At 55.5% G+C, this 26,409-nt stretch overlaps 1 protein-coding gene across 1 annotated transcript; it reads right to left on the bottom strand.

The window, feature by feature from the left end:
- Positions 1–398: 398 nt before the first annotated feature.
- On the bottom strand, positions 399–26,311 carry CLSTN3 (calsyntenin 3). The gene is made up of 18 exons (XM_040979029.1): positions 26,170–26,311; positions 23,924–24,046; positions 23,378–23,573; positions 21,411–21,619; positions 21,053–21,202; positions 20,642–20,827; positions 18,982–19,263; positions 18,548–18,660; positions 16,925–17,087; positions 16,719–16,775; positions 16,064–16,221; positions 15,810–15,958; positions 9,011–9,237; positions 8,540–8,710; positions 8,159–8,304; positions 7,845–7,980; positions 820–1,022; positions 399–568 (listed from the first exon to the last, which is right to left on the bottom strand). Exons 1-18 carry the CDS (start codon positions 26,231–26,233, stop codon positions 428–430), a joined length of 2,874 nt encoding a protein of 957 aa, XP_040834963.1. The 5' UTR covers positions 26,234–26,311; the 3' UTR covers positions 399–427.
- Between the last annotated feature and the right edge of the window lie 98 nt (positions 26,312–26,409).

The raw sequence follows: 26,409 nt of genomic DNA, 5'->3' as shown, positions 1-26,409 counted from the left end.
TGAGGGAACCTGGGGCAGGGACAGCAGGGACAGCAGGGATGAGCAAAGGGGACACAGAGGGAAACTGCGCCCACCCACCCTGGCCTCAGCCACCATGTCTGCTGATGCCCCCGAGACTGGGCATGGCAGAGCCAAGGTAGGGCCAGAAACAGGGGTGGGCTAAGGAGACAGCTGCCATGGGCAAGCAGGTGACAGCCCGCCCAGGCGGCCACAGGGGGAAGGGAGCTCAGAGGCGAGGCAGGGTGGAAGGTCAGGAGTGGGCGGTGCAGGGCAGACAGCAGCTGGGGCTCTCCCGGAGTCTGAGATGTGAGAGCGGCAGGATCCACGCGGCTCCAGCCCTCTCGGCCCCTCCGCTCGGCCCCACTCCCTCCGGCCAGGGAGGTCTGCTGCCCCAGGGCAGAGTCCTCTCTCTGGCTGGGGCTGGGCCTCAGTAGCGGTGTGGGGGGCTCTCTATGATGCGTCTCTCGTCGCTGCTGGGAGAGTCGGCCACCTCCGAGTCACTGCTGTCCTCATCCTCCTGCTGCCCGCCGGGAGCCCCCGCCACACAGGCCTGCCGCTTCTGGTAGGACTGCATGGGAGCAGGGCCAGAGAGGCTGTGCATCACTGCCCTGCCCACACCCTGCCCCATGGCTTCTCCTTCAGGGCCACCTCCACGCCCACCCCCAGCCCCTGAAAATTCCTCCCTCAATCTCCTGCTCCTGCTGAGCTCTCTTCTCCCAGCTCCCCAGGGCTCTACTCCGACCCTGGCCTTGTAGACAGCTGGGACTGTGCCTGTCCCAGACATGCTGAACTCTGCAGTGTGCCCCGTGGGGTGCTCACCTCCATGGGGTTCACGATGATGGTGAGGGCCGAGTCATCCCAGAAGAGGTCGGGGTCCTTGGGGTCACTGGAGGTCCCCGGGGGCCCAGCAGCCCCGGATACACGGCGATGCAGGGAGTGGATGCGGACCAGGCCCAGTATAACCATAAGCACCAAGAAGCCCACGCACACCACAATGATGAGGGTCGCGGCGCTCGGGACCACTGTGGGGAGAGAGAGGTCATGGGGCTGGAGGCAGGGAACGGGGGACAAAGGTGCCTAGGTGTCCCCAGGGTCGCTGCCGTGAGCAGCCCTAATCTCAGCCAACAGAGGACAAGACTGAATGTGTCACATCCAGGGCTATTGCACCTGCACCTCTCCCAGGGACCGCTCGGCAGGGGATAGGGGCACACAGCATCCGGAGAGGGAAAGAGAAGGGCAGTGCAGGGGAGGATCTGGCTGGGGCAGGCTCGAGGGCAGGGAGTAGCCCTTTTACTTACCACCTGTCCTGGGCTGCCTCCTCCGCCGCCGCCTGGGCATCTGCGGCTCCTGCTGAGTTTCCCCCATGTCGTCCCACCCCGGGGCCCTCCCAGGCCTCCAGCCCGGCAGCCTCCATCTGAGGCCCAGGTTCAGGGGGACAGAGACCCTGAAGGGCCATGGCAAACGGTCGGGCTTGCGCACTCTCACGCGGACCTCCGAGCTGACGGTGGCAAAGCAGATGTGCAGGCACAGACACGTGCCCAGGAAGAGCACACGGGCGCACAGCTGGACACAGGTGGCCACACCCCACACCCGAGCCAGGCCTCTGCCAGCCCACACAGCCACCCGCACCAGGCACCGGGCAGCCTGCTCACACGGCGGGAGGAAAGGAGGGTGCCTGAGGGTCTCCAGTAAGGCACAGAGCAGCCTGGCGTTCAGGCTCACCCAGCTCCCCCCGACCTGGGCAGCCCAGGCAAAGCTCTGAAGGACGATATAAACAGTACAGACATGAGCGGTGAGAGCCACAGAGCTGGCAGCCGTGAGCCCAGCCCTGCACCCAACCTGCGCATACACACGCAGCACTCGGAGAGGCCCCAGGAGGCACAGCGAGAGAGCCCACAGCCCCAGGGACAGCAGGTAATCCCACAAAAGCACGCCCAGGCCCAGGGCCCTGGCAGGCAGCCGGCTCACTACACCCCACATGAGCCAAGCCCTACTCACCACTGGGCAGTGCTGTTACTGGGGCGCTAATCCATGTGTATGCGCCCCTCACATACACTTAGCAGTCACACGCACACACACACACACCCATCGCAGGCCAGCCTGAGACACGCACGCTACAAGACATGGCAGAAAGGAGAGAAGCAGACAGCACGGTGCCCCCGCCCCCAAAACAAAACCCTGCTAAAGGCCCCCTTCTCACCAGCAGCCGGCACACTCACACTGCCACCCGTTCCACAGCCAGTCGACCAGGTGTGCAAAAAGCACCCTGCCCCGCAAGCCTGCCAGCCACACAGACTCCCTGAAGCCGCCCTAGGATGGCTCTCTGCCCACTCGGTCTCCATCCTAACCCGACCCCTGGCCCACTTGGGGTCATTGGCCAATCAGAGCTGACTGTGTGGGAGCAGGTCGGGGAGGCTCCCCAGGCACCAACCGAGCTCAGCTTGGCCAGCGTCTCTCAACTGCCCAGGGATACAGGCGGCTGGGAGGATTCCGAGCTCTCTTCTGCCCATCTGCAGGAAAAGTCCCTTTCCGGTCTCTGTGGCCATGGTAAGGGCCAGGAGGGTGACCGTGCCAGTGCCTGGTCCCTGTGGCCAAGCCTAGGTTCTGGAAGGATCAACTCCACCCCGTAGCATGAAGATCACCACAAGGTGAACCTGCTCTCTGCACACAGCCACAAGGAGCCACACAGTCTCCAGTTGGTGCCTTAATGAAATGCATCTGTCCCTGTGAGCCCCTGGCCCAGTGAGGAAAATGACAGATTGAAACAGCCGCAAGAAGGCACACAGCACCTGCCGACTAAGTACAGACGTGGCGAATAAAGCCAGGGGAGAGCTGGGAAGGTTTCCGAATTGGCTCCGTATAAAAACCACCTAGAGGCGAAGAGGTACAGCCAGCTGTCTGGGTTAGGCTTGGCAGTCAACGCTGGCCTTGAGAGTCTTCCGCAGCCAGAGTGAAGCGGGATTGTAGCACGGGAGGCGCTAAGGTTACTGTCACAAGAGCCTCCTTCAGGTCTTCCACATGAGTGCAGGGTGCCAAAGCTTTTGACCGTCCTTGACCGCATTCCCAGGCCATAGCAAGGAGCCAGATGGGAAGCAGGGCCACCAGGACTAGAACTGGTGCCTACATGGGATCCTGGCACATTCAAGGTTAGGACTTTAGCCACTAGGCTACCGTGCCGGGCCCTACCTTACAGCATTCTAAGAACTGCCCCTCAACCCACCCCGGCTTCCACTTTTATCTTCCTTTTTTGTTTGTTTTCTTCCATTTTCTCTTCCACCTAACTTCCTAATTTCCTTTTTCCAATGCTGTTGCTTTGTGGTCTTTCTGCAAAGCTGCAGATAATTGCAGGAAACAACATCAGAAAATGCTGGTGCATCCAGAGATCACACAGCGATGCCTGGCTGCCACCCCAGACGCGCTGGTTCCATTGCTGTAGGTGTCACTTAGACACCAAGCGTTTACGACGGCTTCCCAGGTGACTCTGCCTATACCAACATTTGGGATGACGGGGTAAATAATGTGTTCACCAACTTGTCTCCCCCTTCTCAGTCTTACTCTCCCTAACATAAACACCGGCAGGCACCCACTCACCCTCTCTCTCCGACTCAGGGTGGGTGTTGTGAAGCAGCACAGAAGGCTGTCACCTGCAGAGCCAGCACCCCGCGTGTGCACCAGCTCCAGATGCAGCTGCCCCACTTCCCATCCAGCTCCCTGCCCAATGCACTTGGGAAAGCAGCAGCAGATGGCCCAAGTGCTTGGGACCCTGCACCCATGTGGGAGACCCAGAAGAAGCTCCAGACTCCCGGCTTCGGTGCGGCACAACTCCAACTTTTGTGACAATTAGGGAGGCACACCGGCAGATGCCAGACCTGGCTCTGTCTGCCTGTGTCTCTTCCTTTCTCTGTGTTAACTCTGGCTTTCAAATAAAATATCTAAAAACATTTTTTCTAAAGTCTAACTCCCTGTCACAGCCATCCCAACCCCTTCCCGTCACAGCAGTCTCTGGTCTCTGCAGGGCAGTGAGCCGGAGACCTCCAGGAGGACACGCTTCTCTGCCTGCTTCTGTGGGCTCTGAGCCGTGTGGCCTTGTGAAATCTCATCCTGCAACTCAGCTCTGAGTCAGGAGGTCAAGGGCAAGAGCACCTCAAGCAGTCAAGAAAGGAGTCCGACTTTCACCAAGTGGAACACCTGTTGGGCTCAGGTGAAGTTCATCGCCAACGCCCTGGCTGGGGCCATGGTTCAGGGGGCGGGGCTTCCCCATGGGGAGGTGGAGCCAGGCGGCCGCTCTGGGCAAGGTGGGTGAGTGCTGGGCAGCACTGCCCGCGAAGGCGCTGGATGCGGAGGGGTGGCGGGAGCGCTGAGACAACTGGAACAAGGACCTCAAACCAGAGACAAGGACTAAGGAGGCCCAGCAGCACCTAGATCTGCTAGGAGGAGCACCTGACAGGACACAGCATCCGACCCAGGAGAGGCTAAGCGGGAATGACTGCCAGGGAGAGGAAGGGAGAAAAGAGCTCAGGACTCAGGAGGAAGAGGAAGAGGAGGCAAAGGAAGGAGAGGAGAAAGGGGGGAGGGGAAAGGAGGGAGGGAAGGAGGAGGAAAGGAGGGAGGGAGAGGAGGGGGCAGGGGAATCAAGGAGGAGGGGAAGGAGAGGGAGGGGAGGTGGAAGAGGGGGTGGGTAAAGTAAAAAGAGAAAAAAAGAAGTCACCTCCAAACGTAAATTTAACAACAACAAACAAAACAGGCTCGGGCGGCTTTGGAACACCATACTCCCTGTCCTGGGTTGAGTTCCAGCAACTGCACTTCTGATGTAGCTCCCTGCTCACGCCCACCCTAGGAGGCAGCAGTGATGGTTCAAGGACGTGGGTCCCTACCACCCAAACCTGTACATCTGCCTTTCTAATAAAATAAATCTTAAAAAAAAAAAAAAGATTTACAGAGAGGAGGAGAGACAGAGACCGACAGAAATCTTCCATCTGCTAGTTCTCTCTCCAAATGGCCACAGCAGCTGGAGCCAGACCAATCTGAAGCCAGGAGCTCTTTCTAGGTCTCCCATGCAGGTGCAGGGTCCCCAGCACTTGGGCCGTCCTCTGCTGCTTTCCCAAGCCACAGACAGTGGGGCAGGATGGGAAGTGGAGCGGCCAGGACATGAACAGATGCCCATGTGGAACGGCAGTTTTTGCAGGTGGAAGATTAACCTACTACACCACAGCACCTGCTCCAACTCATGCATCTTTAAACCCTTGGCCGCCTGACTGCGTCTTACACTCCTTTCTCGCCCCTATTGCCATCTACTCCCCTGTGGTGGCTCACAGCGGAATACCTTAAAAGGCTACTGCAGGGCCCAGTACTGTGGCCTAGTGGCTAAAGTCCTTGCCTTGCATGTACCAGGATCCCATATGGACACTGGTTCTAATCCCGACAGCCCCGCTTCCCATCCAGCTCCCTGCCTGTGGCCCGGGAAAGTAGTCAAAGAAGACCCAAAGCCTTGGGAGCCTGCACCTGCCTGGAAGACCCGGAAGAGCTCTTGGCTCCTGGCTTCGGATCGGCACAGCACCAGTTGTTGCAATCACTTGGAGAATGAATCAACAGACGGAAGATATTTCTCTCTGTCTCTCCTCTTCTCTGTATATCTGACTTTGCAATAAAAATAAATCTTAAAAAAAAAAAAAAAAAAAGGCTGCTGCGCTTGTGTTTAGAGAAAGCAAGGATGAGGGGAGTTGGGCCCAGGGAAGAGGACACACAGATGGGGCAGGCAGTGACGTGAGCCTGGGATTTCTGCCAGAGCAACTCCAGTGTGGTGAGGCTAATTTAAAAACAAGAGAGCGTCCAACCCAGGGGTCACAGAGGACCAGGGTAAGGGCACGGGATCTGGCATCACACTGCCCGGATCTGCATCCTGGTTCCAGCCCTTCCTAGCTGTGCTCCTGAACCCATACGCCTCCATGCCACGTCTCGTGGGTAAGCACCAAGCAAGCTAAGGCCTGCAGAGCCTGGGGTGGCACAGCCCGGTGCCCAGCTTGGGAGAACTGCCATTGGTCTGGATGACCAGCCCGGGGGTGGACACTGGGGCAATGCTCCCACAGTATGGACCCTAAACGTCTTCCAGAAAAGTACTCACAGAACCCCACAGGGATCTAGGCATGGTTTTGGTCTTTTCCAATGATGACCAATGTCCAGGTTTTGAGATCAGGCTCAGCGTTTTTAAATTGCAAATGATCTCTGCAGCCAAGTCTAACGAAAGTGGGTGAGGAAGCTGGGTGACACTGACCTGAGCCAACAGCCAGGTGTGGCGAGAAAGTCTCAAAAACAAATGCCTCCTCAGTTGGCTTCAAGAACAATTTAAAAACCATTCCTCCAAGAATCACTCCCGGCACTATCAGCATCACCTTTACGGTATTTTTTTTAATAATGTGGAGGACTCATTTTATGATATCAAGTGTAACTAACAGGCTACAAGACAGTATGAGCTCAACTTTATAAAAAAAGAAAAAAATAGGCATAGAAAAATGATAGGAACTTACGAACTTATGCCAAATTAACCAAGCTCTGCCGAAGGACTATGGCTGGATTTCCTTCCTAATACTTGCAAGGTTCTACTTTTGCTACAATTCAGCAACTCAGATTAGAAAAAAAACAAAAGTTGCAGAGCTGGCAATGCATTGCAACAGCTTAAGCCACCAGCTACGATGCTAGCATTCTGTATTGGAGCAAAGGTTCAAGTCCCAGCTCCTCCCCCTTCCAACCCAGCTCCCTGTTCAGGCACCTGGGAAAACAGCAGATGTCCGAGTATTTGGAACACCCAGATGAAATTCCAGGCTCCTGGCTTCAACCTGACCCCGCTTCAGCCATAGCAGTTATTTGGGGAGTAGACCAGCAGATGAAAATTCTCTTCTGTCTCTCCCTCCCCCCCGTCACTCTTAGATTTTTTTTTTTTAATTTAAAAGACAAAGGAATAAATAAAATTGCAAACCTAATCAATGACCCTGGCTAGGGAACAAGGCTGCCCCAAAGCACAGCACTGGTCCTAGATGGAATCCTTTACATGTTTTGTTACAGGAACATCCACCACACATGATGGCACACATCATCCTGACACAGGATAAGCTGAGCTGGAGCTTACAAACCATGTCATTCTGTCCTGTCTGCTTGTCAGAACAACTCCGTTCCCAACACGCTCTGTTTTCATCCAAGACTTGGGGAAGGGTGCCCACGTGCACAGGTGTATGAAGCTTCGTGCGGAAGTGTATGAGGTGTCACAACCTCCCAGGTGACTGCCCCACCTCGCAGAAGCAGGTGCTCAGAAACAAGGCCAGGAAGGTACTGAGGGCGCCCCCTCTCTGCTTCCCTTCCTCCACATCCCTCTCCACTCCAACTATGCCCATGTGTGTTTTCTGAGCATCTGAGGATCAACTTTATCATGTTGTGCACCGTATATATGCCTGTGCTTACAATGCATTTTAAGTAAAAGGCAAGGACCTGGATTAAAATGAAACCCCGCTGTTGCCAAACCTGTCCTTGAGAATGGAGCGGATCTACCCCAGAAGTCTTTACATCCCAAGCAGCATCCTGGGGCAATGCTAACTCACAGCAGGTGCTTAACACATGCTCAGTAACATCAGGACAGAGGAGCCCACATCCAGGGCAGATGTGAAGTTGTCGGGGGAGGGAAGATCAGGCATTACAAAGACAGCTGAACCCCACACAGCCTTGGTGAGCCCAGTGTCCCTGGAAGGGATGAAGACAGGGATCCACAGCTGTCAACTAAGGCAGGTCTCCACTGCACCCAGCCCCCTCACTGTCGCCACCTTCCCTCCTTCACAGGCCCACTCAGCCGTACTTACTGGAGTTCCGGTGGGAGCTGGCCAGGCTGTGTCCAGCCATCTCAGGGGGAGGCTGGTGACCACGGTGCAGGAACTGCTGGGAGCTGAGCACGTGGCTGGGGTGGGCCACCCGATTCATGCTATGCAGGACGTTGACCTGGGCAGAGGGAGTGCTCCATGGACACACGCACCTTCCCCAGCTCCCCCAGCTTTCCTCCTCCCAGGGCCAGGTCTTGGGGGTCCCGTGCAGCAGCATCTATTCCCACCAGTTACTAGGTTGAGTATCTTGGCCTCTGGCCAAAGACGGGTCACCATGGAAGGAAACAGAGTGGTACCTCTACGATGAACTCATTGCTGGAGTAGCGGCCATTCATTTCGGAGCAGGAAAGCCGGAACTTCCTGGCGTAGAGGGCAGCTCCGTGCCGCAGCCGGTAGCGGACCTGCCTCAGGACCTCTTCATATACAGTGATGCTCTCCACCCCTGGCGAAGGCGAGGCACCTCAGCACAGGATCCGCCCCCGGGCCCCTCCAGCAGACCAGGCCATACAGTGGGGTAGTCGGCCCCTGCCCTGAACAGGGCTGGAAGCGGAGCTGCCTCCACAGCCCAGCCAAGCTTTGAGACAGGCTTAGAGGGATATTGTTCTGCTTGCTTAACCATGTAGACAGAACACACACACACACACACACAAGAAGAAAGGCCCTCGGGCCCCACCAACCAGCAATGGTGAGGTAGGCAGACGTGTTGGTGAGCTCCAGCCTGCGCTGCTGCAAGGATGCCACGTCCAAGAGCAGGCTTTCCCGCTCGGGGTCCAAGTCATCCCCCACCAGGGACACTTCACAGCCGTCCAGGTTGTGCACGATCTCATCTGACATTCGAGTGTCCGTTACTGGGGTTGGCAAAGAGGCAGGGTCTTGGTCAGAGTTGTATCCACCAAAACCCACCCATCACCTCCCCTCCTAGAGTCACCCCTTAAGGGAAGTTGGCAGCACTTTCAAGCACATCGTTGCACAACTGTTTCCTTTGGCCCAGGGACCCCCCGACTGGCTCCACTGCTCAAGGGTAGCTGGCACCGGTCCTGCACCTACAGCGGGAGGTCACTCCAGCTTTCCATCCTCACCCTCCTGTCAAGCTATGCCCCCTTCTCTGGGTGGTGTCATTCCCTAGAGTCACCCTCACTCATCCTCACCTGTGCCCTGCCAGCTCTCATCCTTCTTGGCCTCCACCTGATGAGAAATGGAGCAGGTGATCTGCAGATCGGGGAACAAAGGCACCCCCTCGGGCCCCTCAAAGTCCACAGCCGGACGGGCAAAGTGAGCAGTGCCACTCAGCAGGATCTGGGGGGCATCGGGTTGGAGGACCACCACATAGCCCTCCACTTCGGGGATGGAGACACAAGACTCCTCACTGAAGCACCTAGAAGGGAAAGGAGACAGAGGCAAACCGTGACTCAGTGCGCCCTCCCTTCAGCCCACGTCGTGTTTCATCCCCAGGGTCCTCTACTTCCACAGCCCATCACCCCCTGGAAGGGAAAGGAAGATGGGCAGGGCCTCTGTACCTCCAGGTAAGAGGCTGTCACTGCAGGGACATGTCAGGGACAGAAAATCAAGCTGCAGGGAGTCCCATCACAATGCCACACCTGGACTACGGAACGTGTATTAGATTCTGTTTTCCTAAGAAATGACTCCAAATGAATGGATAAAAGCAAATATATGCACCCAGCCATTTAGGCAGAAGGTAAAATAAACATGATTATCCTGGGCCTAACACAATCATACCCTAGCAACTGAAGTCCTCGCCTTGCATGCACCTGGATCCCATATGGACACTGATTCTAATCCCGGCAGCCCCGCTTCCCACCCAGCTCCCTGCTTGTGGCCTGGGAAAGCAGTCGAGAACAGCCCAAAGCCTTGGGACCCTGTTCCTATGTGGGAGACCCAGAAGAGCTCCTGGCTCCTGGCTTCAGATTGGCTCACTCTGGCTATTGTGGCCGCTTGGGGAATGAATCAACAGATGGAAGATATTTCTCTCTGTCTCTCCTCCTCTCTGTATATCTGACTTTCCAATAAAAAAGATTTTAAAAATAAATCTTAAAAAAAAAAAACACATGACTACCCTATCTGGCTGACACAGTCCCTGCAATGCGCACCAAGAAAACCAGGTGAGGTCAGAAAGCTCTCAAAGATATCCTTCCTCTCCCTGGTGTGTCTTCAGTCCCCTTCCATATCACACACACACATTCAGGTAGTTGAGATCATCCGATCAGCTTGGACCCAGACCCGCTGTCCCAAGTGAGCTGACTGACATGGTGCTGGGACAAGCTACACCCAGAGGACACGACTGGCCAAGCCCATCATCAGCACGGACACTCAGGACCTAAACTTGTAGGATTACTCCTGCTCCCGGCCTTGCCCATAACCTCACCATCACACGGCACTTGCTGGTGGGAAGCATTCTGGCCATTGCAACTTTATACCAAGGTCATAGAGTAGGAAGAAGAATCAGACAAGGAATACACATCACAGTATTCGGACCATTCTCATTGCAAGTCTAAAGACCATTCCCCTGAACCACAACCACCACTGGAAGACTGACTCGCATCCAAGAAATCTATTTATACAGCTTGAATGTGTCCCCCAGAAAGCATGTGTTGCAAATCTATGTCTCAATGCAGCAGTGTGCGAGGTGACGTCATGGGGCTCCACCTTCAGGAATATAATACAGCAATGCTAACAACAGGCATGGGGCCGGGAGTCTGGACTCCACTCTCACAAGATGAAGCAGGAAGAAGGGCCCTCGCTGAACACTGGTCCCTCAGTCACAGCCTTCGCAGTCTCCAGAGACATAAGAAATAAACCTCTTGGCTTGGGGACTAGGCCGCAGCAGCACAACGCACACAGCACACAACACTGGCACCAGAGCATCAGGGATGCTGTTGGCGGAAGCAGCTCTGCCACTGCTGCGGGGAGAGGCTGCGGCAGGTGGAAGTGAAGGCTGACAAGGGCCCCCCGCACTGCCTTGGGCTCAGCATTGAGGGTCCTGCTGGAGGGGCTTCAGAAGAGAAGTCTCGGGAAGGCGCCGAACTCCAATCCCACCAAGTGATCAGCATCAGAACATTAGTAGAAACACAAATGGTTGGGATAGATGTTGTGGCACAGCAAATTAAACTGCTACCTGCAAAGCTGGCATGCCATAGGAGCATTAGCAAAAGTCCCAGCTGCTTCATCTCCAACCCGCTCCATGCTTATGTACCTGAGAAAGCAACAGAAGGTAACCCATGGCCTCGAGCCCCTGCACCCCGTGTGGAAGTCCCACATGGAGTTACTGACTCCTGGCTTAAGCTGGAACCATTCCCAGCTATTGTAGTCATTGAGGGAATGAACCAGCAGATGGAAGACCTCTGTCTCCCATTTTGATCTCCTCCCACCTATTGACTCAGCCTTTCAAATAAATAAAATTCTTTTTAAAAGAGAGACAGACATATGGTAAAAGCCAGTCTGATGAGGTTACACATAAAAAATGAGCAGCATCTTATTGGAACTCGGAGGTAAAGTCAGCCTTGTTATAAATAGTAAAAGAACTTGGCTGAATCATGTCCATGCCCAAAGGTTTTGTGGCAGAAAGACATTAAGAGAAATGAACTAGATTTTCTGGCAGAAGAAATTCCTAAGCAAAATGTCAAAGAAACTAAATGGTTGCTAGTCTCCTAGGACAGAATGAAAGAAAAATTGATTTAAGGATAAAATTTGTAATGAAGAGGAAAGTAGAACTTAGCATTTTAAAGGATCTGGGAAAAAAAAAAAGGAAAGGAAAAAACTTGCAAGAGTGTGGCCAAGCAGGCTTTGCTGGAGATGGCAAGGACACCAGCCATGGCTAGAAGGCAGGCGGGTGCTAATGTATTCATAGAGACATGGGGGAATGCCTGAAGACATCCAGAGCGCTGTGAGGAGCCCCAAGACCAGCCCAAGACACCCAGGGAAATTCGTCTTCCCAGCTGGCCTGCCTCAGGTGTCTCTGCCTTCCAGGCAGCACCCCTTGGCCGTGACTCAAACGAGCCCAGGTGTGGCCTGGGCCACTGTGCCAAAGGGCACACGCCAATTCTTGATTGTGTGTGTAATGCTGATTCTGCAGGTGTACATGTAAGAGCTTAAGAGCTGGGGGAGGTTGGCTTCTTCCTGCACCTGCATGTCACAGGATTTCCAAGACAGTCTGGGCCCCCGCGGGGAAGAAACACCACAGAGTCACCCTCAAGAGCCCCCACCAGGACAACGCTGAGTGCAATTACGGGTCCCGGGCCACCAGCTCCCACAAGGGCAATGCCTAGGAAAGCTGCAGGGTCAAGGGATGACATGCCAACCTGGAATGGCTTCTACACAGGCAGAACCCAGCAAACCCTGGACGGGGGCTGTCCCAGTGTGTGCGCGGGAGGGACACAGAGTCAAAGGTTATTTCTGGAGTTGCACAATTTGATATTTGTCCTGTTGCTTTGGGATTTACTTGAGGACCAATCATCCCTTCTTTATTTCTTTCTTCTTGCTCACTTTTAGAATGGGAATGTCTCCCCTACGCAAGCTCCACCACTGTGTGGTAGAAATTATTCGACCTCATAGGTTCATCCCCCAGAGGCAGATTTGAGGACACGTTGTCCTAGGAGTCTCATTCACACATGATTTAAATGAAACTCTGGAACTGTGACTCCTCAGGTGGGATTTCTGGAATGAAACAAATGAAGAACATGAGTTGGGGGGATCAGGAGTGGAATTCGATATAGTTTATGTATTTTTGAAATTCTATAGTTAAATGTATCCCCAAAAAAGCTTGTGTTGGAGACACAAATTCCCAGCATAACAGTGTTGGCAGATGCGGCTCTATGGAAGATGTTGTGGCCATGCCTGTTCATCTTCATGAACGGATCATGCTAATCGTTAAAAGGACTTGAGGTTAGAGGTTCAATCTTTTGTCTCTTTCACCTTCTCCCCTACACCTGCTCCCTGACCTTCTGCCATGCAGAAAAAAGGGCCACTGCCAGAGGCCAGCCCCTTGATCTTGAACTTCCCAGCTCCAGAACCACAAAAACCACATCTCTATTCTTTACTAAGTATGCGGTCTCTGGAATTTGGTATTTGGTCACAGCAGTACAAAAGAGACATGGCCAGCCCTGAACAAGCTGTCTTCCCAGAAGTCAGTCATTCGGGAGGACAGCCTCTGGCTCACACGATTGTACTAACTGAAATGATTTTGCTTAGAGAACCATAATTACTAGTGTGACTGCTGAGACCAAAAAGAGATGGTGTAAGTTTGGCAAAGCCTGAAAAAGCTCCTCAAGTTCCCAATGCCAGGACCTGTCCTGCTAGGAGTGTGCTCTGTTGCTATGCCATGGCCAAGAGCAGACCACAGGCATCTTCTTCATCAGGGAAGCATGAGGAAATCTCATTACTCACCTAGCCTCAGGGAAAGGTAAAGTTAGAAGATTAGCACCAGGCCAACTACTTGGGAGACTAAGTCGTTCTCGATTAGGTAACAGGTGCTCAGCGGCTGGGCTGGAGAGGTCAAAGAGAGAAGACAGACCCCGACCTCCCCAGCACAGGATCTGGGTCATGTGGCAACCAATGGGGCCTGGAGGTACGGAGGCAGGAAGTGAACATGACTCCAAGGTTTTGAGCCCAGGTAACCACAAAGACAGGGATGCAGGACAAAGGATTTGGGGCTGGGCCAGTACGGGCACTGGCTCTTTAGCCCTGTTTCAGCATACGCTCTTTTGATGAAAGCGCCAACAGAGGTTACCACAAGCAGAGGTAAATTCAAGAGCCACGGAAAGAACAAAGGATAAAGCTAGCGCAAAATATGTGGTGGCCATGAACTCAGAGGCAAATGCCATGAGATATTGCCCAAAAAATTACATAGTGAAAATCCAAATTTTATACATTGACTGGAGAATGGCATAAATGTGGCTTTCAATGGAATACCATCAACCTCATGGTAGCCCTAGAAATAGAGAAAGGAGAACTCTTTCTTCACTTCATAAATAAAACATTAAGGCCCCTTCCCTTGACTCAAGGAACAAAGTCAGGGATGAACCTCCAACCAAGGGCATGAAAGAGAAGGAACTGGAATGAGCCCGTGAGTGACCAACACAGCCCTTCTCCCTCTGGGAGAACTCCCCTTCTAGCACTGTATTCGAGGCACAGAATAAACACATAACTAACCAGAGCCTGGACACACTGAAAGGGGACAGGCAAGTCCTTGAAAGTTCTCCTAACAGGATGGCAGAGCTACAGGACGTGGGTACACACACGCTCGCTTGTTCCCCACCAAGAACACCCCATGTGCCCACAGCCCACGTCTCCCCGGCCACCGGCCCTGCGCTAACGCTGAGATCTTGATAAGCACGTCCAGTCTATTGCTACGACTCAGAGCTCTCTCCTCCACCTCCATCCCTCCCACGAGACAGACGAGTCAGAGACGATCATCTTCATCTAATGAGGCAGGGGGTGGGGCAAAGGCACAGATCCTGGCTGCTCCATGTGTAATCCACCCACCAGCTGGCACTATCTGCTAAGAACTACCCAGAAGCCATAATTAAGGGTGGCAACGCCTTCATGACGGTCAGTTTCTAGCATAGATTCCCTGCCAGGCATCTGATCTGGATTATTTCAATCCTTCTCACATCAATTCTATGAGGTTGATTCTAACACTGCTTCCACCGCCTGGCATTTCCCCCAGCAGACCCTGGATCCTTAATTGCATGTTTTCATGGCTGCTCAATCCATATATGTATTTTTAAGATTTATTTTTTATTTTTATTGAAAAGGCGGATATACAGAGAGGAGGAGAGATAAGAGAGGAAGATCTTTCGTCTGATGGTTCACTCCCCAAGTGACCACAACAGCCAGAGCTGAGCCAATCTGAAGCCAGGAGCCAGGAACTCCTCCAGGTCTCCCACGTGCGTGCAGGGTCCCAAGGCTTTGGGCCGTCCTAAACCACTTTCCCAGGCCACAAGCAGGGAGCTGGATGAGAAGCAGGGCCGCCAGGATTAGAACCAGCGCCCATATGGGATCCCGGCATGTGTGAGGATCTTAACCACAACACTATCACGCTGGGTCCCAATTTATATTTTTAAATGTCACTCATGTGTCTAAATTTTGAAATGATCTACAAGTTTTCTTTTAAAAAATTCAGTCATTTACTTAGCAACTACCTATTACCAGAGAGTAAATATCCTCATCTCTTGAGGTCATCTAGTCTCTGCTCCACTGCTCAGCTCTGCGTCAGAGCGTGAAGGCAGCCATTGGTGACATGCAAATGAAAGGGCATTCTGGAACCAGAGGTTACCAGCTCCTAGACTTAGATCCTCATATTTGACTCAATAAGAGCTTGTGCAGCAAGATTAAAACAAGTGCGGCAAGGCCAGCATTGTGTATACAGGTAAGGCTGCTGCCTGTAGATCCAGCATCCCATATGGATGCGGGTTCACGTCCCAGCTGCTCTGTTTCCTACCTGGATCCCTGTTAATAGCATGGGGAAGCAGTGGAAGTTGCACCAGGTATGAGTTCCTGCTAGCCACATGGCAGACCCAGAGGAAACTCCTGGCAATGGCCTGGCCCAACTCTGGCCATCCAGGGACTGACCCAACAGACTAGCTGTCTCTCTCTCCTCTTTCTGCTAACTCTTTCAAACAGTAAATCTTTTAAAAAGTGAAGCTCCTAAAGTTCATTATTTGTCTAAGATCATTCAATATATTGAGTCCCAATGCATGTCAGCTCCCACAGCTACCAATCCTCACACTGGCCCTACAGGCACGGGCGAATCCATACCTCCAGATCCTGGATGTGCAGCCTAGTGAGAAGAAGGGACTGGTGAGACTCTTCTACCAACTACGGGACTGCGATCTGCAGGGTTCCAGCAGAGGTCCCTGTCCTCACCCCAGGGCCCTAGGTGGTGACCGGGATGGCCTTGCTCTGCGATTGGCTCGCCCACCCGGCACTCACTTGACAGCAGTGGTGAGGCGCAGGGGCCTGACGCCCGGCGTGGCAAAGCGCAGAGTGTTCATGTAAGCCACGTGCTGCAGCGCGTGGTTGAAGGTCTCCACATCATCCCCCTCCAGGGTGAGCAGGGACTGCGAGGGGTTCACGTGGACCTGGGCCCCAGACACAGGCACAGCTGAGCGCTCAGGGGTGGGAGGAGTCAGGGCCGAGGGGGTGGGGCCGGGGACATGCGGGAGGGGAGGGGGAAGGGGCTGTACCTTCATGCCCTTGCCCAGGCTCTCGAAATCCCTATAATCCAGCCCCTCCCGACATGCATAGAGGCACTCGATGACCTCGCGGCTCTCCAGGCGACCTGAGCGCACGCTGAAACCAGCCAGGTAGCCATGGAAGTAGTGGTGGACCGGCAAGGGGTCTCCTAGGGCAGGAACACAGGGGCTGATGGGGAAGTGTGCGAGGAGAGGGGGCTGGGACCAGGGCCCGAGGGAGAAAGACAGAATGGCAGAGGGGAGAGAAGCAGGGTAGAAGGTAGGGGCGGAGAAGGAAAGAGAGAGAGAGCCCCAGAGGACAGAACAAAAGGAGAGAAGAGGGTGAAAGAAGGAAAAGGGGGAAAGAGGGTGCCGGCAGAGAGGGCTGCCCGCAGCACCATGCAGGGGACCGGGATGGATGTGTGCCAGCTCCACGCACACGCGAACTTCCTTCCGGGAAGGCAGCCTCCTACCACCGCCTGTCTGTGTTGAGCAGGTGAGAGAGAAGCCCTTGGCCTCAGCCCATGAGGGGTGCCTGGGAGGGGCCTTCCTGGGCTGCTCCCAGGAGCCCTGCACAGTCTCATGCCACCACTCTGCCCTAAGCAAGGCACAGAGGGCTAACGGACAAGGCCAGAGGAGAGCTGGGCAGCGAGGGCGCACGGGCTACCTTGGGTGCTGTCGGTGCTGTTGTCGCCTCCCTTTTCTTTCTCTTTGTTCTTCTCCTCTGGTGACCAACAATAAAAACGGCAATGAGGTCAGAGCAGAGAAGAATGTGCGAGGAGTCAGGTGCTGCCCACGGGCCTCAAAGCCGCAGGGTCAGGCAGCCCGGCTCCTCATGGCCCGGGTTCTGGCAGAGACCCCCAAGGGACTCACCAGTCCAGCAGGCCCCGATCATGAGGGCCGGCTCCCTTCGGGGCGGGTGGATGAGGCCATTGTCATGGATGAGAGCTGGGTCGAAGGAAATGCCATCAGTGTACAGCGTGACCGTGGGGAACTCGAGGTTTAGAGCATAGTGGTGCCACTCGTCATCGCACACCTGCAAGGGACGGGGAGGGAAGCGGTCACTTCCTGTTCTGGGAGGGAATGGTAGGTGTGGACCCCATCTTCCAGGAGTGAGGGGCTGCCCCTCACACTCAGCTCTACAACAAGGCTTACATGCAGACCCCTGGCCACCCAGCTCAAAGGGTGATTCTCCAGGACCCAAATCACCAGTACCTATTCCACTATCCAGGTAAATGACAACACCATAAGCATTCCTAAGAAAAGTCAAACTCGGGCAGGTTTGGGCCAGCGTTGTCCCAGAGTGAGTTAGGCTGCCACTTGGGCCACTAGCATCCCACACCACAGTGTCAATTTCAGCTGTGGCTATGCTGTTTCTGACCCAGCTTCCTGCTAAAGTGCCTGGGAAAACAGGTGAATGAAGGCCCCAGTACTGGGACCCCTGCTGCTCATTTGAGAGGCCCCGATGGAGTTTCTGGCTCCAGGTTTCAGCCTGGACCAGCCCTGGGCTGTTACAGTGACTGGGGACACTGAACCAGTACATGTCTGTCTGTCTGTCTCTCATTAGCTGATGCTGGGTCATTCCTCAAACACTCCCAACAGCCAAGCCTGGGCCTTTTCAAATTAGGAGCTCAGATCTCCTCCATGGGTATAGGGACTCAAGTACTTGAACCCTTATCAGCTGCTTCCCAGGATGTATATTCACAGGAAATTGGAATTGAAATCCAAGCCAGTCCTGGGACCCAGGCACACTGGCACGAGGGGCAAGGGTCCCAAGCACCAAATGCCCTCCCCTTGAATAAGCTTTTTAGGATAAACAAAAACAAAGGGTAGGCATTGTGGCATGGTGGCAAAGCAGGTTAAGTAACTGCTTAAAACGTCCATGCCTGGGATTTCCCATACAGGAGTGCTGGTGTGGGTTCCAAGGACTCCACTTCCGTCACGTACTTGAGAAGCCAGCAAATCATGGCCAAGTACTGTGTCCTTGTCACCCACGTGGGAACCCCTGATGGGCATTGCTGACTCCTGACTTTGACCTGGCTCAGTCTATCCAGCGTGGGCATTTGGTTGTGAACTGAGGATAGAAGATCTCTGTGTGTCCCTCCCTCTCTGTCACTCTGCCTTTCAAATGCATGATTTCAGAAAATACATATATATATTATTTATTTAAAAGCAAGACGGAGAGACAGAGAGATGTTCCATCAACTCATTCACTCCCTAAGTTGCCACAACAGCCAGAGCCGGACCAGACGAGCCAGGAGCTTCCTGCGGGTCTCCCATATGGCTGGCAGAAGCCCAGACACCTTCACCATCTGCTGCTTTTCCCAAGCCATCAATCGGCTCACCCAACCTTAGAAGAAAAGTACAAAAAAAAAAAAACCATAACATGGTCATGGACTGAAAGTAGAACATGAAAGAGGGAGTACGGAATAACCCAGACTATGCCAGCCTCAGTCCTAGAAGCTGGTTACGCCCCCGGCTGGGCACTGCCCTCACCTGCTCCAACTTCCAGAGGAACTTGACAGGGCGGGCACTCTCCAGCAGGGGCCAGTAGAGGAAGGCGATCCTGCAGCCATGGACGGTCAGAGAGTAATGAGAGAAGCCGTCCTCTGGGAGGAAGAGGGCACGGGTCAGGTGCGAGGGCCCGAGGCAAGAACAAGTTCAAAGCCACAGGAAAGCAGCACTGGAGTCTCCATATTCACATTCTCCTCTCTCTCACACACACACACACACACTCACACACACACTTACACACACTCCAGGCCCTGGGGAAGCAGGCTGCTGCCCAGCCTACCTTATCCAGCTCTTTCTCAGCCCACTGGCTGATAGCATACCTCCTGAGTGACAACTGCCATCAGCTCGGGAGGAATGGGAGAAGTGGCTGGAAATCAAAGAGCAGCTCAGGGCTGAGCTCTCCCGGGGAGACTCACCGTTCTGGACAGTGTTGCACACGATGGTCTCCTCCTCCTTCTTGCCCTTGTTAGGGGTCACACCGTGCTTCATCCAAAAGGACAGGGTAAAGTGGTCGCTGAGATTGTCCTGGGGTCCCGAGCCCAGTCCAGCTGTGCTCCCCAGGGGCACCTGCACAGCTTGGGTGCCATTGAACCAGTAGATGAGGCTGCTGTCCTGGCTGTAGTGAACTGAGAGCCCCGCCGTCCAGTTCGCATTGGGGCCGGGCATGGGCAACAGGTCCACCTCCCCGGTGGCAGCACCTGCAGGAGTTCCAGAAGCACAAGCATCAACACCGAGAGGCAGCAGAGACTCAAAGTAGAGTGACTGACAAGAAGGCAAACACCTGCTCACAGCCTCACGCCAGGAGGGGGGTGGGAGTAGATTTGGGGTACCAGAATAGGTAAAAAGCCACTTAGGACACCCACAGCCTGCAGCTCATGTTAGAGTGACAGGGTACAGTTTTGAATCTGTCCCTGATTCCAGCTTCCTGCTAACCTACCCTTTAACAGGAGGAGACTGGGGCCCAGAACTGTAGCCTAGTGGCTAAAGTCCTCGCCTTGTATGTACCAGGATCCCATATGGACACCGGTTCTAATCCCAGCTGCTCTACTTCCCATCCAGCTCCCTGACTGTGGCTTGGGAAAGCATTTGAGGATGGCCCAAAGCCTTAGGAGCCTGCACCAGTGTGCACCCGTATTTGGGAGACCCAGAAGAAGCTCCTGGCTCCTGATCGGCTCAGCTTCAGCCATCACAGCTACCTGGAGAGTGAATCAGCAGACGGAAGATCTTCCTCTGTATCTGACTTTCCCATAAAAGTAAAGAGACATCTTAAAAGAGAGAAAGAGGAGACTGGTGTCTCAAGTTCTCACTTCCCTTTCACCCACAGGGGAGGTACAGATGAAGCTCTTGGCTCCTGGCTGTAACCTGGCTCAGTCCTGGCTGGGGTGGGCCTTTGAGTGATAGGGAAGATAGAAAAATAATCTCTTAGGGCCAGTGCCGTGACATAGTGGATAAAGCGGCCCCCTACTGTGCCAGCATCCCATACAGGCACCAGTTTGAGTCCTGGCTGCTCCACTTCCTACCCAGCTAGCTCCCTGCTGATGCACCTGGGAAAGCAGCGGATGGAGGATGGCTCAAGTGCTTGGGCCTGGAGGAAACTCCTGGTTCCTGGCTTAGACCAGCACAGCCCTGGCCACTGCAGACATCTGGGGAGTGAACTAGCAGATGGAAGATCTCTCTCTCTCTCTCTCCCTCTTCCTGTCAGCCTCTGTAACTCTGCCTTTCAAATACCTTAGATAAATACATAAGATTTTCACTAAAAAAAAAAAAAAAAAGACAATAGAGGTATGAACCTGTCATCCAGGAATCTCTCCATTCCCCAGCGTTTTCTCTCTCCCTACCATTAGTCCATAAGGTATCCACAACTATTGCTACAGGCACATGGCTTTGCCAGAGAAGTGTTGGCCTATCCTCTAGGCCACAAGAGCACTCCCTGCCCCAGCCTCCATGGGTATATGCACCTGGCCATGTCCAGACAAGATAGGAGGCACATTCCTGGGACAGGGGCAGAGGAGATCCAAGCAGGAGCTAGACGGGAGGACCCGGTCCAGGGAGCACTGGGGTGCAGAGCGCACGTACCGCACAGCTTCCGCAGGGCCCGCTCTGAGTAATTGTCCCTGTCGCAGCCCTTCGCCACATGGCTGGTCTGCAGCTCTATGGTGGCCTGAATGTTCCAGAGAGGTTCATCGCAGGTCTCCAGACGGATCCCAGGGAACAGAGCCAAGCTCCCGGCACCCGGTGCATACTCAATCCTTTTGTTCCAGCCTGTGCGCGTGAGAGAGAGGAAGCAATGGCATGAGAGCAGGGGAAGACAGCTTATCCCGCTCACATTCCTCCTTGCCACGTCCACCCTGAGTTCCTAAGAAAATGGCCCAATCAGGGCAGAAGCCCGCCAACCAAGATGCTGCCAACCTCCAGCTGGCCTCCCCTAACCAGGACCATCAGAGACAGGAGAGAGCAGCATGAACAGTGGCTCCCAAGACTCCTCACCTTGCCAGCTGGGCTTACAGGTGGGCTTCACCTGGATCTCCACCTCCGCGTCATCAGCCGCCCGCTTCTTCCCGCAGTCATAAGCTGTCACGGTAAACTTGTAGAGTTTCTCACCGCTATACTGTAGTTTTTCTGTATTCTCAATGTTCCCTGGGGGAGGAGTGAGCGAGGTCAAATAGGGCCGTGAGGCGCTGGAACAGACTCAGGCAGGCCATGGGCAGGGATGAGCTAACGGGCTGCAGCTGGACCAGGAAGCTGGAAGCCCGGGACGAGGGACAGGAGACGGCGCTGGGAGGCCCTGAGGGACGTGGGTGACCAAAGGCCAGGCGGCTGGGACAGAGGCTGAGGGACGACTCACCATCATTATCAATGAGGAAGGGCGTGTTGGGTGTGAGGATCTCGTAGTAGCAGATCTGGCTGTACTGGGGAGAGCAGTCACCGTCGATGGCCTCCACGCGCAGGATGCGGTCATACAGCTTGCCCTCGGTCACCGCAGCACGGTACAACCGCTCCACAAACACGGGTGCAAACTCGTTCACATCGTTGACCCGCACGTGCACTGTGGCCCTGCCCATGCACCAGGGAGGGAGGAGGGACGGCGAGGAGGCATTAGCCAGAGCTCGGCAGCAGCAGGAGGCAGCCACTCGACCCCAGGTTCCTCCTCATCCCTACAAGATGCCAGGCTGCACCAAAGTCCTGCCAGAGACAGAGCAGCCGGAGAAGAGGGCCCGGATGGGAGCAGGTGGCTAATGTAAGCTTGTTTTGATGGCTTCTGTTCAGAATGCTACAGGCCAGGGGGCCAAGACAAGGGCTAAGGCAGAAGGCAGGGCAGGTCCTTCCCTCACCAGTCAGACCCAATGGGTTAGTGAAGTACACAGAGAGAAAATTAAATTCAGACCAGGCATAAGAAGGAAAACAGCATTTGCACAAAAATCCTAAGTTGGGGCCCTCATAGTGATGCAGGGAGTCAAGCCACTGCCTGCAGCATCCGTACAAATGCTGTTCGGGTCCCAGCTGCTCCTCTTCTGATCCAGCTCCTACTAGTGCATCTGGGAAATCAGAAGCTGCCCCTCCTGGACCAGCACTGCGCGCTAAGCATCTGCCTATGGTGCTGGCATCCCCTAGGGGTGCCAACTCAAGTTCCGGCAGCGTTACTACCAATCCAGCTCCCTGCTAATGTGCCTGGGAAAGCAGTGTATCCATGTGGAGGCCCAGAAGAAGCTCCAGACTCCTAGCTTCAGATTGGCCCAGCTCCAGTCATTGCAAGTCACTTGGGGAGTGAAACAGCTCATAGATCTCTGTCCCTCTCTCTTGGTAACTCTGTTTTTCAAATAAATTAAGAAGTCTTCTAAAAACACGTCATAGGTCACCTGTCACATCTGAGGAGTGAGCCCCGTGGGCCCTTCCTTGTGTGGCTATGAAATGTGTCAGTTGCGGCCTCTGCCTGCTCATGCACCCTCTGGGCCCTTCTGCCCTCCCCACTGCCAGGGAAGGTCCAGGCTCCCGAGGCCCAGATGTGAAAATACCAGCTCCAAGTGGGAAACTGAGTCACAAAGAACATTTCCTCCCTCGTGCCTCTGAGTGGCCTAGAAATCCTAAGTGCTAATCCTTCCCTGGCCCCCAAGTGAGAAACAGACCTGCGCATCTCTCAGGCTGTGGCCCCTTCCTGCCATGCCCCCGAGACCTGTGTGTTAGGACTGTGTGCGTTAGGACTGTGTGCGTTAGGACTGTGTGCGTTAGGACTGTGAGCGTTAGGACTGTGTGCGTTAGGACTGTGTGCGTTAGGACTGTGTGCGTTAGGACTGTGAGCGTTAGGACTGTGTGCGTTAGGACTGTGTGCGTTAGGACTGTGTGCGTTAGGACTGTGTGCGTTAGGACTGTGTGCGTTAGGACTGTGTGCGTTAGGACTGTGTGCGTTAGGACTGTGTGCGTTAGGACTGTGTGCGTTAGGACTGTGTGCGTTAGGACTGTGTGCGTTAGGACTGTGATCTGGGTTTGTTCATTCTCCCCTCCTTGTTGCCCTCCTCCCACACACTGTGACTTCCACCCCGTGCAAGGCGTTGAGCCCCAGCTTTCTGCACAACCCCTCCGGCGTCAGGGTCATCACCATCCCCACAGGACAAACACATCTAGCAAGGCTGACTCCAATTGCTCAAAGTCCTAGGAGGCAAAACCAGGACCAGGCACACTGATTCCTGCTAGATTTTCTGCCGTCCTGACTGAGAAAATGCCTAAACCCCTGTGACCAGTGGAGCTGGCTCCTCCCCTGGCACGGACAGGGGGCAGCGCAGGGCTGGGGAGCAGGGAAGACATGGCTGTGCTCACTTGTGGGACTTCTTGGTGTTGGCGCCGTCGGGGCCCTCGCCACAGTCGTAGGCCTGGATGGTGAACGTGTGTTCCTTCTGGGCCTCGCAGTCCACTGGCTCCTTGGCCCGGATCAGCCCCTCTCCCGTGGCCTTGTCCAGGATCACCGCTTCAAAGGGAACCCCAGCCCCGTGGAGCCGGAAACCGCAGATCTCACCTGGCCAAGGACAGCGGGGAAGGAGTGAGGCTCTGGACCGCCCGCTGCAGCCCCTGCCCTGCCCGCAGCCTCCCCCTCTCCTCCCACAGCCCTGGCCTCATCATCACATATTCCACTCCCACCCCAGCTCCCAGAGCAGCAGCCACAGACCTGAGATCTGGCAAACCCAGGCCACGGTTAACTCCTGCCTGCCCATGCCCTCTCGGGCATCCCTGCTCAGTCTGCATTCTTCAATGTCATCCTTCTCCTTCCTTGAGCCCATTTCTGCTTTCCCTTTTTCCCCTCCGCCCTCTGCCCTCCCACCCTCACTTCTTGCTCCTGTCCTGCCTCGCCACCCCAACCCCAAGCACCTGCATAGCGCAGGGGGGCATCTTTATCCAGGGCAAAGAGCGGTGGGTTCAGCAGCACCGTGTTGTCATTCTCCATGACGATGCCCTGGTATTCCGCCTCGATCCATGGCTTGTGCTTGTTGGCTGGCCCCACCCCAGGGGGGAACAGAGGAAAGGTCCATCAGTTGCGTGCAAGCAGGGAGGCCTCCACTCCCACCCCAGCCCCGGACTAACCAGGAAACCCCCACCCCAGTATCATTGCCCTTTGTAGCCGAAGATAGGAAATTGGCTACAGAAGGAGTCAGGGGGTCCGTGGGAGGTCACAGCCTCTGCCTGTGGCAGGATAGATAGTTTCCATGGCAACAACCAGCCCTATGGAGGTGGGGCCCTGTGGGGAAGGGGACCACCTGTCCCCTAGGAGCCAGGGTCAGTGGCTGGAATTTTCTTGAAGGATTTCACCTGCTGGAGAATGGAAACTGAGGGGACCCACAGGGCAGGGAGGGACCCACAGGGCAGGGAGGGACCCACAGGGCAGGGGGTACCCACAGGAGGCTCCAGGAAAAGAAAGAGCTAGCTGAGGGGCAAGGTTGAGACCAGCAGAAGAGGATCTAGAAGGTTCCCTTTCCTATGCACTTGTCCAGCCAAGCCCCAACCTCAGGCCATTCCCCCACAGCAGAGGAAGAGACGAAAGCTGAGCGAAGATGATATATAGGACAGAGGGAGGGGGACAGAGGAAGGCAAGGAGAGAGTCGAGGAATCCATGCCACTGACTGGACGTAGCAGAGCCAACATCCCAAGGGATTACTGAGCTGCCCTAGAAACACAGCAGATCCCATGGCCCTGACACACACACCCTGCTTCCCACCCCTGGCCCCAAAGGACCACAGTCAGAACCAGCACACTGCCACCTCCTCCACAAGGCCACCCAGCCCCACACCCCCTGAACCCCACTTGGTATACAGACGCACGACTTCATTCCTGTCTGCCCGGCCCTCCTCCACTCTGCCACCAGCCAAGGCAGAGAGGACGGGTGTGAGATTGTCTCAGACTCCCAGTTCTCCCACAGGTCCAACAAGGATCCAGCCAGGACCCCTTCTGGGGACCAAGTTCCCACCAGCCTGGTGAGGGGCCCCAGCACTCACGGCACATTCCTCACCCTCCACCTCCCTATAGCTCTGCCCATCTGACCCATCACGCCAACACCCAAGCTCCCCAAGCATGTCAGCTGGACATGGGGGAGGACAAGGCTGGCCGCACACAGCATTGGGGGAACTGAGTCACTAACGGGCACCTTGACCCCATCACTGCTGGTGGGCATCAAAAGTCCATCTCCATCCTCTTCCCCAACCCCAAGCTCCATCAGCTGGCCCCCTTGTCACCCACTGCCCCTATGACCCCTGGGGCCTGGTGGCTAAGAGCCACAAGATGGTGCGCAGGAGGCAGCAGTCAGCGGTGGGCGGCCGAGGCAGGGGCCACTAAGGAGAGGAGCCCCGCCAGAGCCAGGGGCGCTACCGGGGAGCGTTGAGTCCCACCTTCCCGGCTCAGAGGGGTGAGCCCGGTTCCTCTCCCCCAGCCGCTGGACCTGCCTCGCTCCGCTCCTCTCGCTCTCTCCCCCTCACCAGACCCCTGGCTTTCCAGACACCCCTTCACCAGCCTTTCACCCTTTCCCATTCCCTTCCTAGCCTTCGCCCACGCCTGCCCTCACTTCCTTCTCAGCTTTCCCTCTCCCCGTTCACCTGCCACCCTCCCACTACCACACACACACCCACGGTGGTCCTTCTCGGAGCCCCCAGCGCCCCCAGCCCGCCCCTCCCACTGCTGCGCGCCAGCGAGGGCCGCTCTGGGGCGCCGAGCCCGGCGGATGCGGGCTCAAGGGAACCGATGCAGAGGAGAGCGCACTGCCAGACGTGCCCAGAATCGCTGAGCGTGGTCCAACAGTTGCTGCCCAGGACGGGATGGATGGAGACGCAGTAGAGGGATCTGCCCCCAGGCCGTGCACGCCCCGCTGAGAGCAGAAACCCACCCCACACTCCGGAAGGCAGCCCCCCAGAACCCCAGCCTTCTGCCAGCCCCGGGCAATGCGGGAGGAAATCCAGGACGCAAAAGGGGAGCAAGACTCCAGCGATGGTCCACGAGACCGGATGCGGCGTGAGAGGGGCAGGCGGTGGACGGAGAAAAGCGACGGGCAAGGCTACACCTGGCAGGCGCCAGCCAGCCCCAAGCCCCCCTTCCCCACCCCCACACCACTGCCCCCCCACCTCACTCACCTTTGATACCCGAGCTGGGCGGGGGCAGAGATGCCAGCAAGAGGGGCAGGAGCAGGAGGGCCATGGTGCCGAGCGGGGCAGGGCAGGGCAGGGCCAGGCTCGCGGTCCCCAGGGAGCCGCAAGCCTGCAGATGCCACCTTGGCGGAGGACGCCGGGGCTCCCCGAAGAGGGGACGGAACGGCGGGGCCGGCAGCAGGGCAGCCACAGAAAAGGAAACGACCCCCGCGCACGCTATGCCAT

The sequence above is a fragment of the Ochotona curzoniae genome, unplaced genomic scaffold, assembly GCF_017591425.1.
Source record: "Ochotona curzoniae isolate NIBS_2020 unplaced genomic scaffold, NIBS_Ocur_1.0 contig_2927, whole genome shotgun sequence".
NCBI classification, from domain to species: Eukaryota; Metazoa; Chordata; class Mammalia; order Lagomorpha; family Ochotonidae; genus Ochotona; species Ochotona curzoniae.
The sequence above is the reverse complement of the archived record's forward strand: the minus strand, read 5'-3'. Positions and strand labels throughout refer to the sequence as shown.

Excerpts from the sequence above, each read along its gene's own strand:
- CLSTN3 (XM_040979029.1), bottom strand. The coding sequence starts at position 26,233 with ATGGCCCTCCTGCTCCTGCCCCTCTTGCTGGCATCTCTGCCCCCGCCC. Across the intron at positions 15,959-16,063 it reads GCCTGGGCAAGGGCATGAAG|GTCCACGTGAACCCCTCGCA; the intron begins GTACAGCCCCTT and ends TCTGGGGCCCAG. Across the intron at positions 7,981-8,158 it reads GCAATGAGTTCATCGTAGAG|GTCAACGTCCTGCATAGCAT; the intron begins GTACCACTCTGT and ends CCCTCTGCCCAG.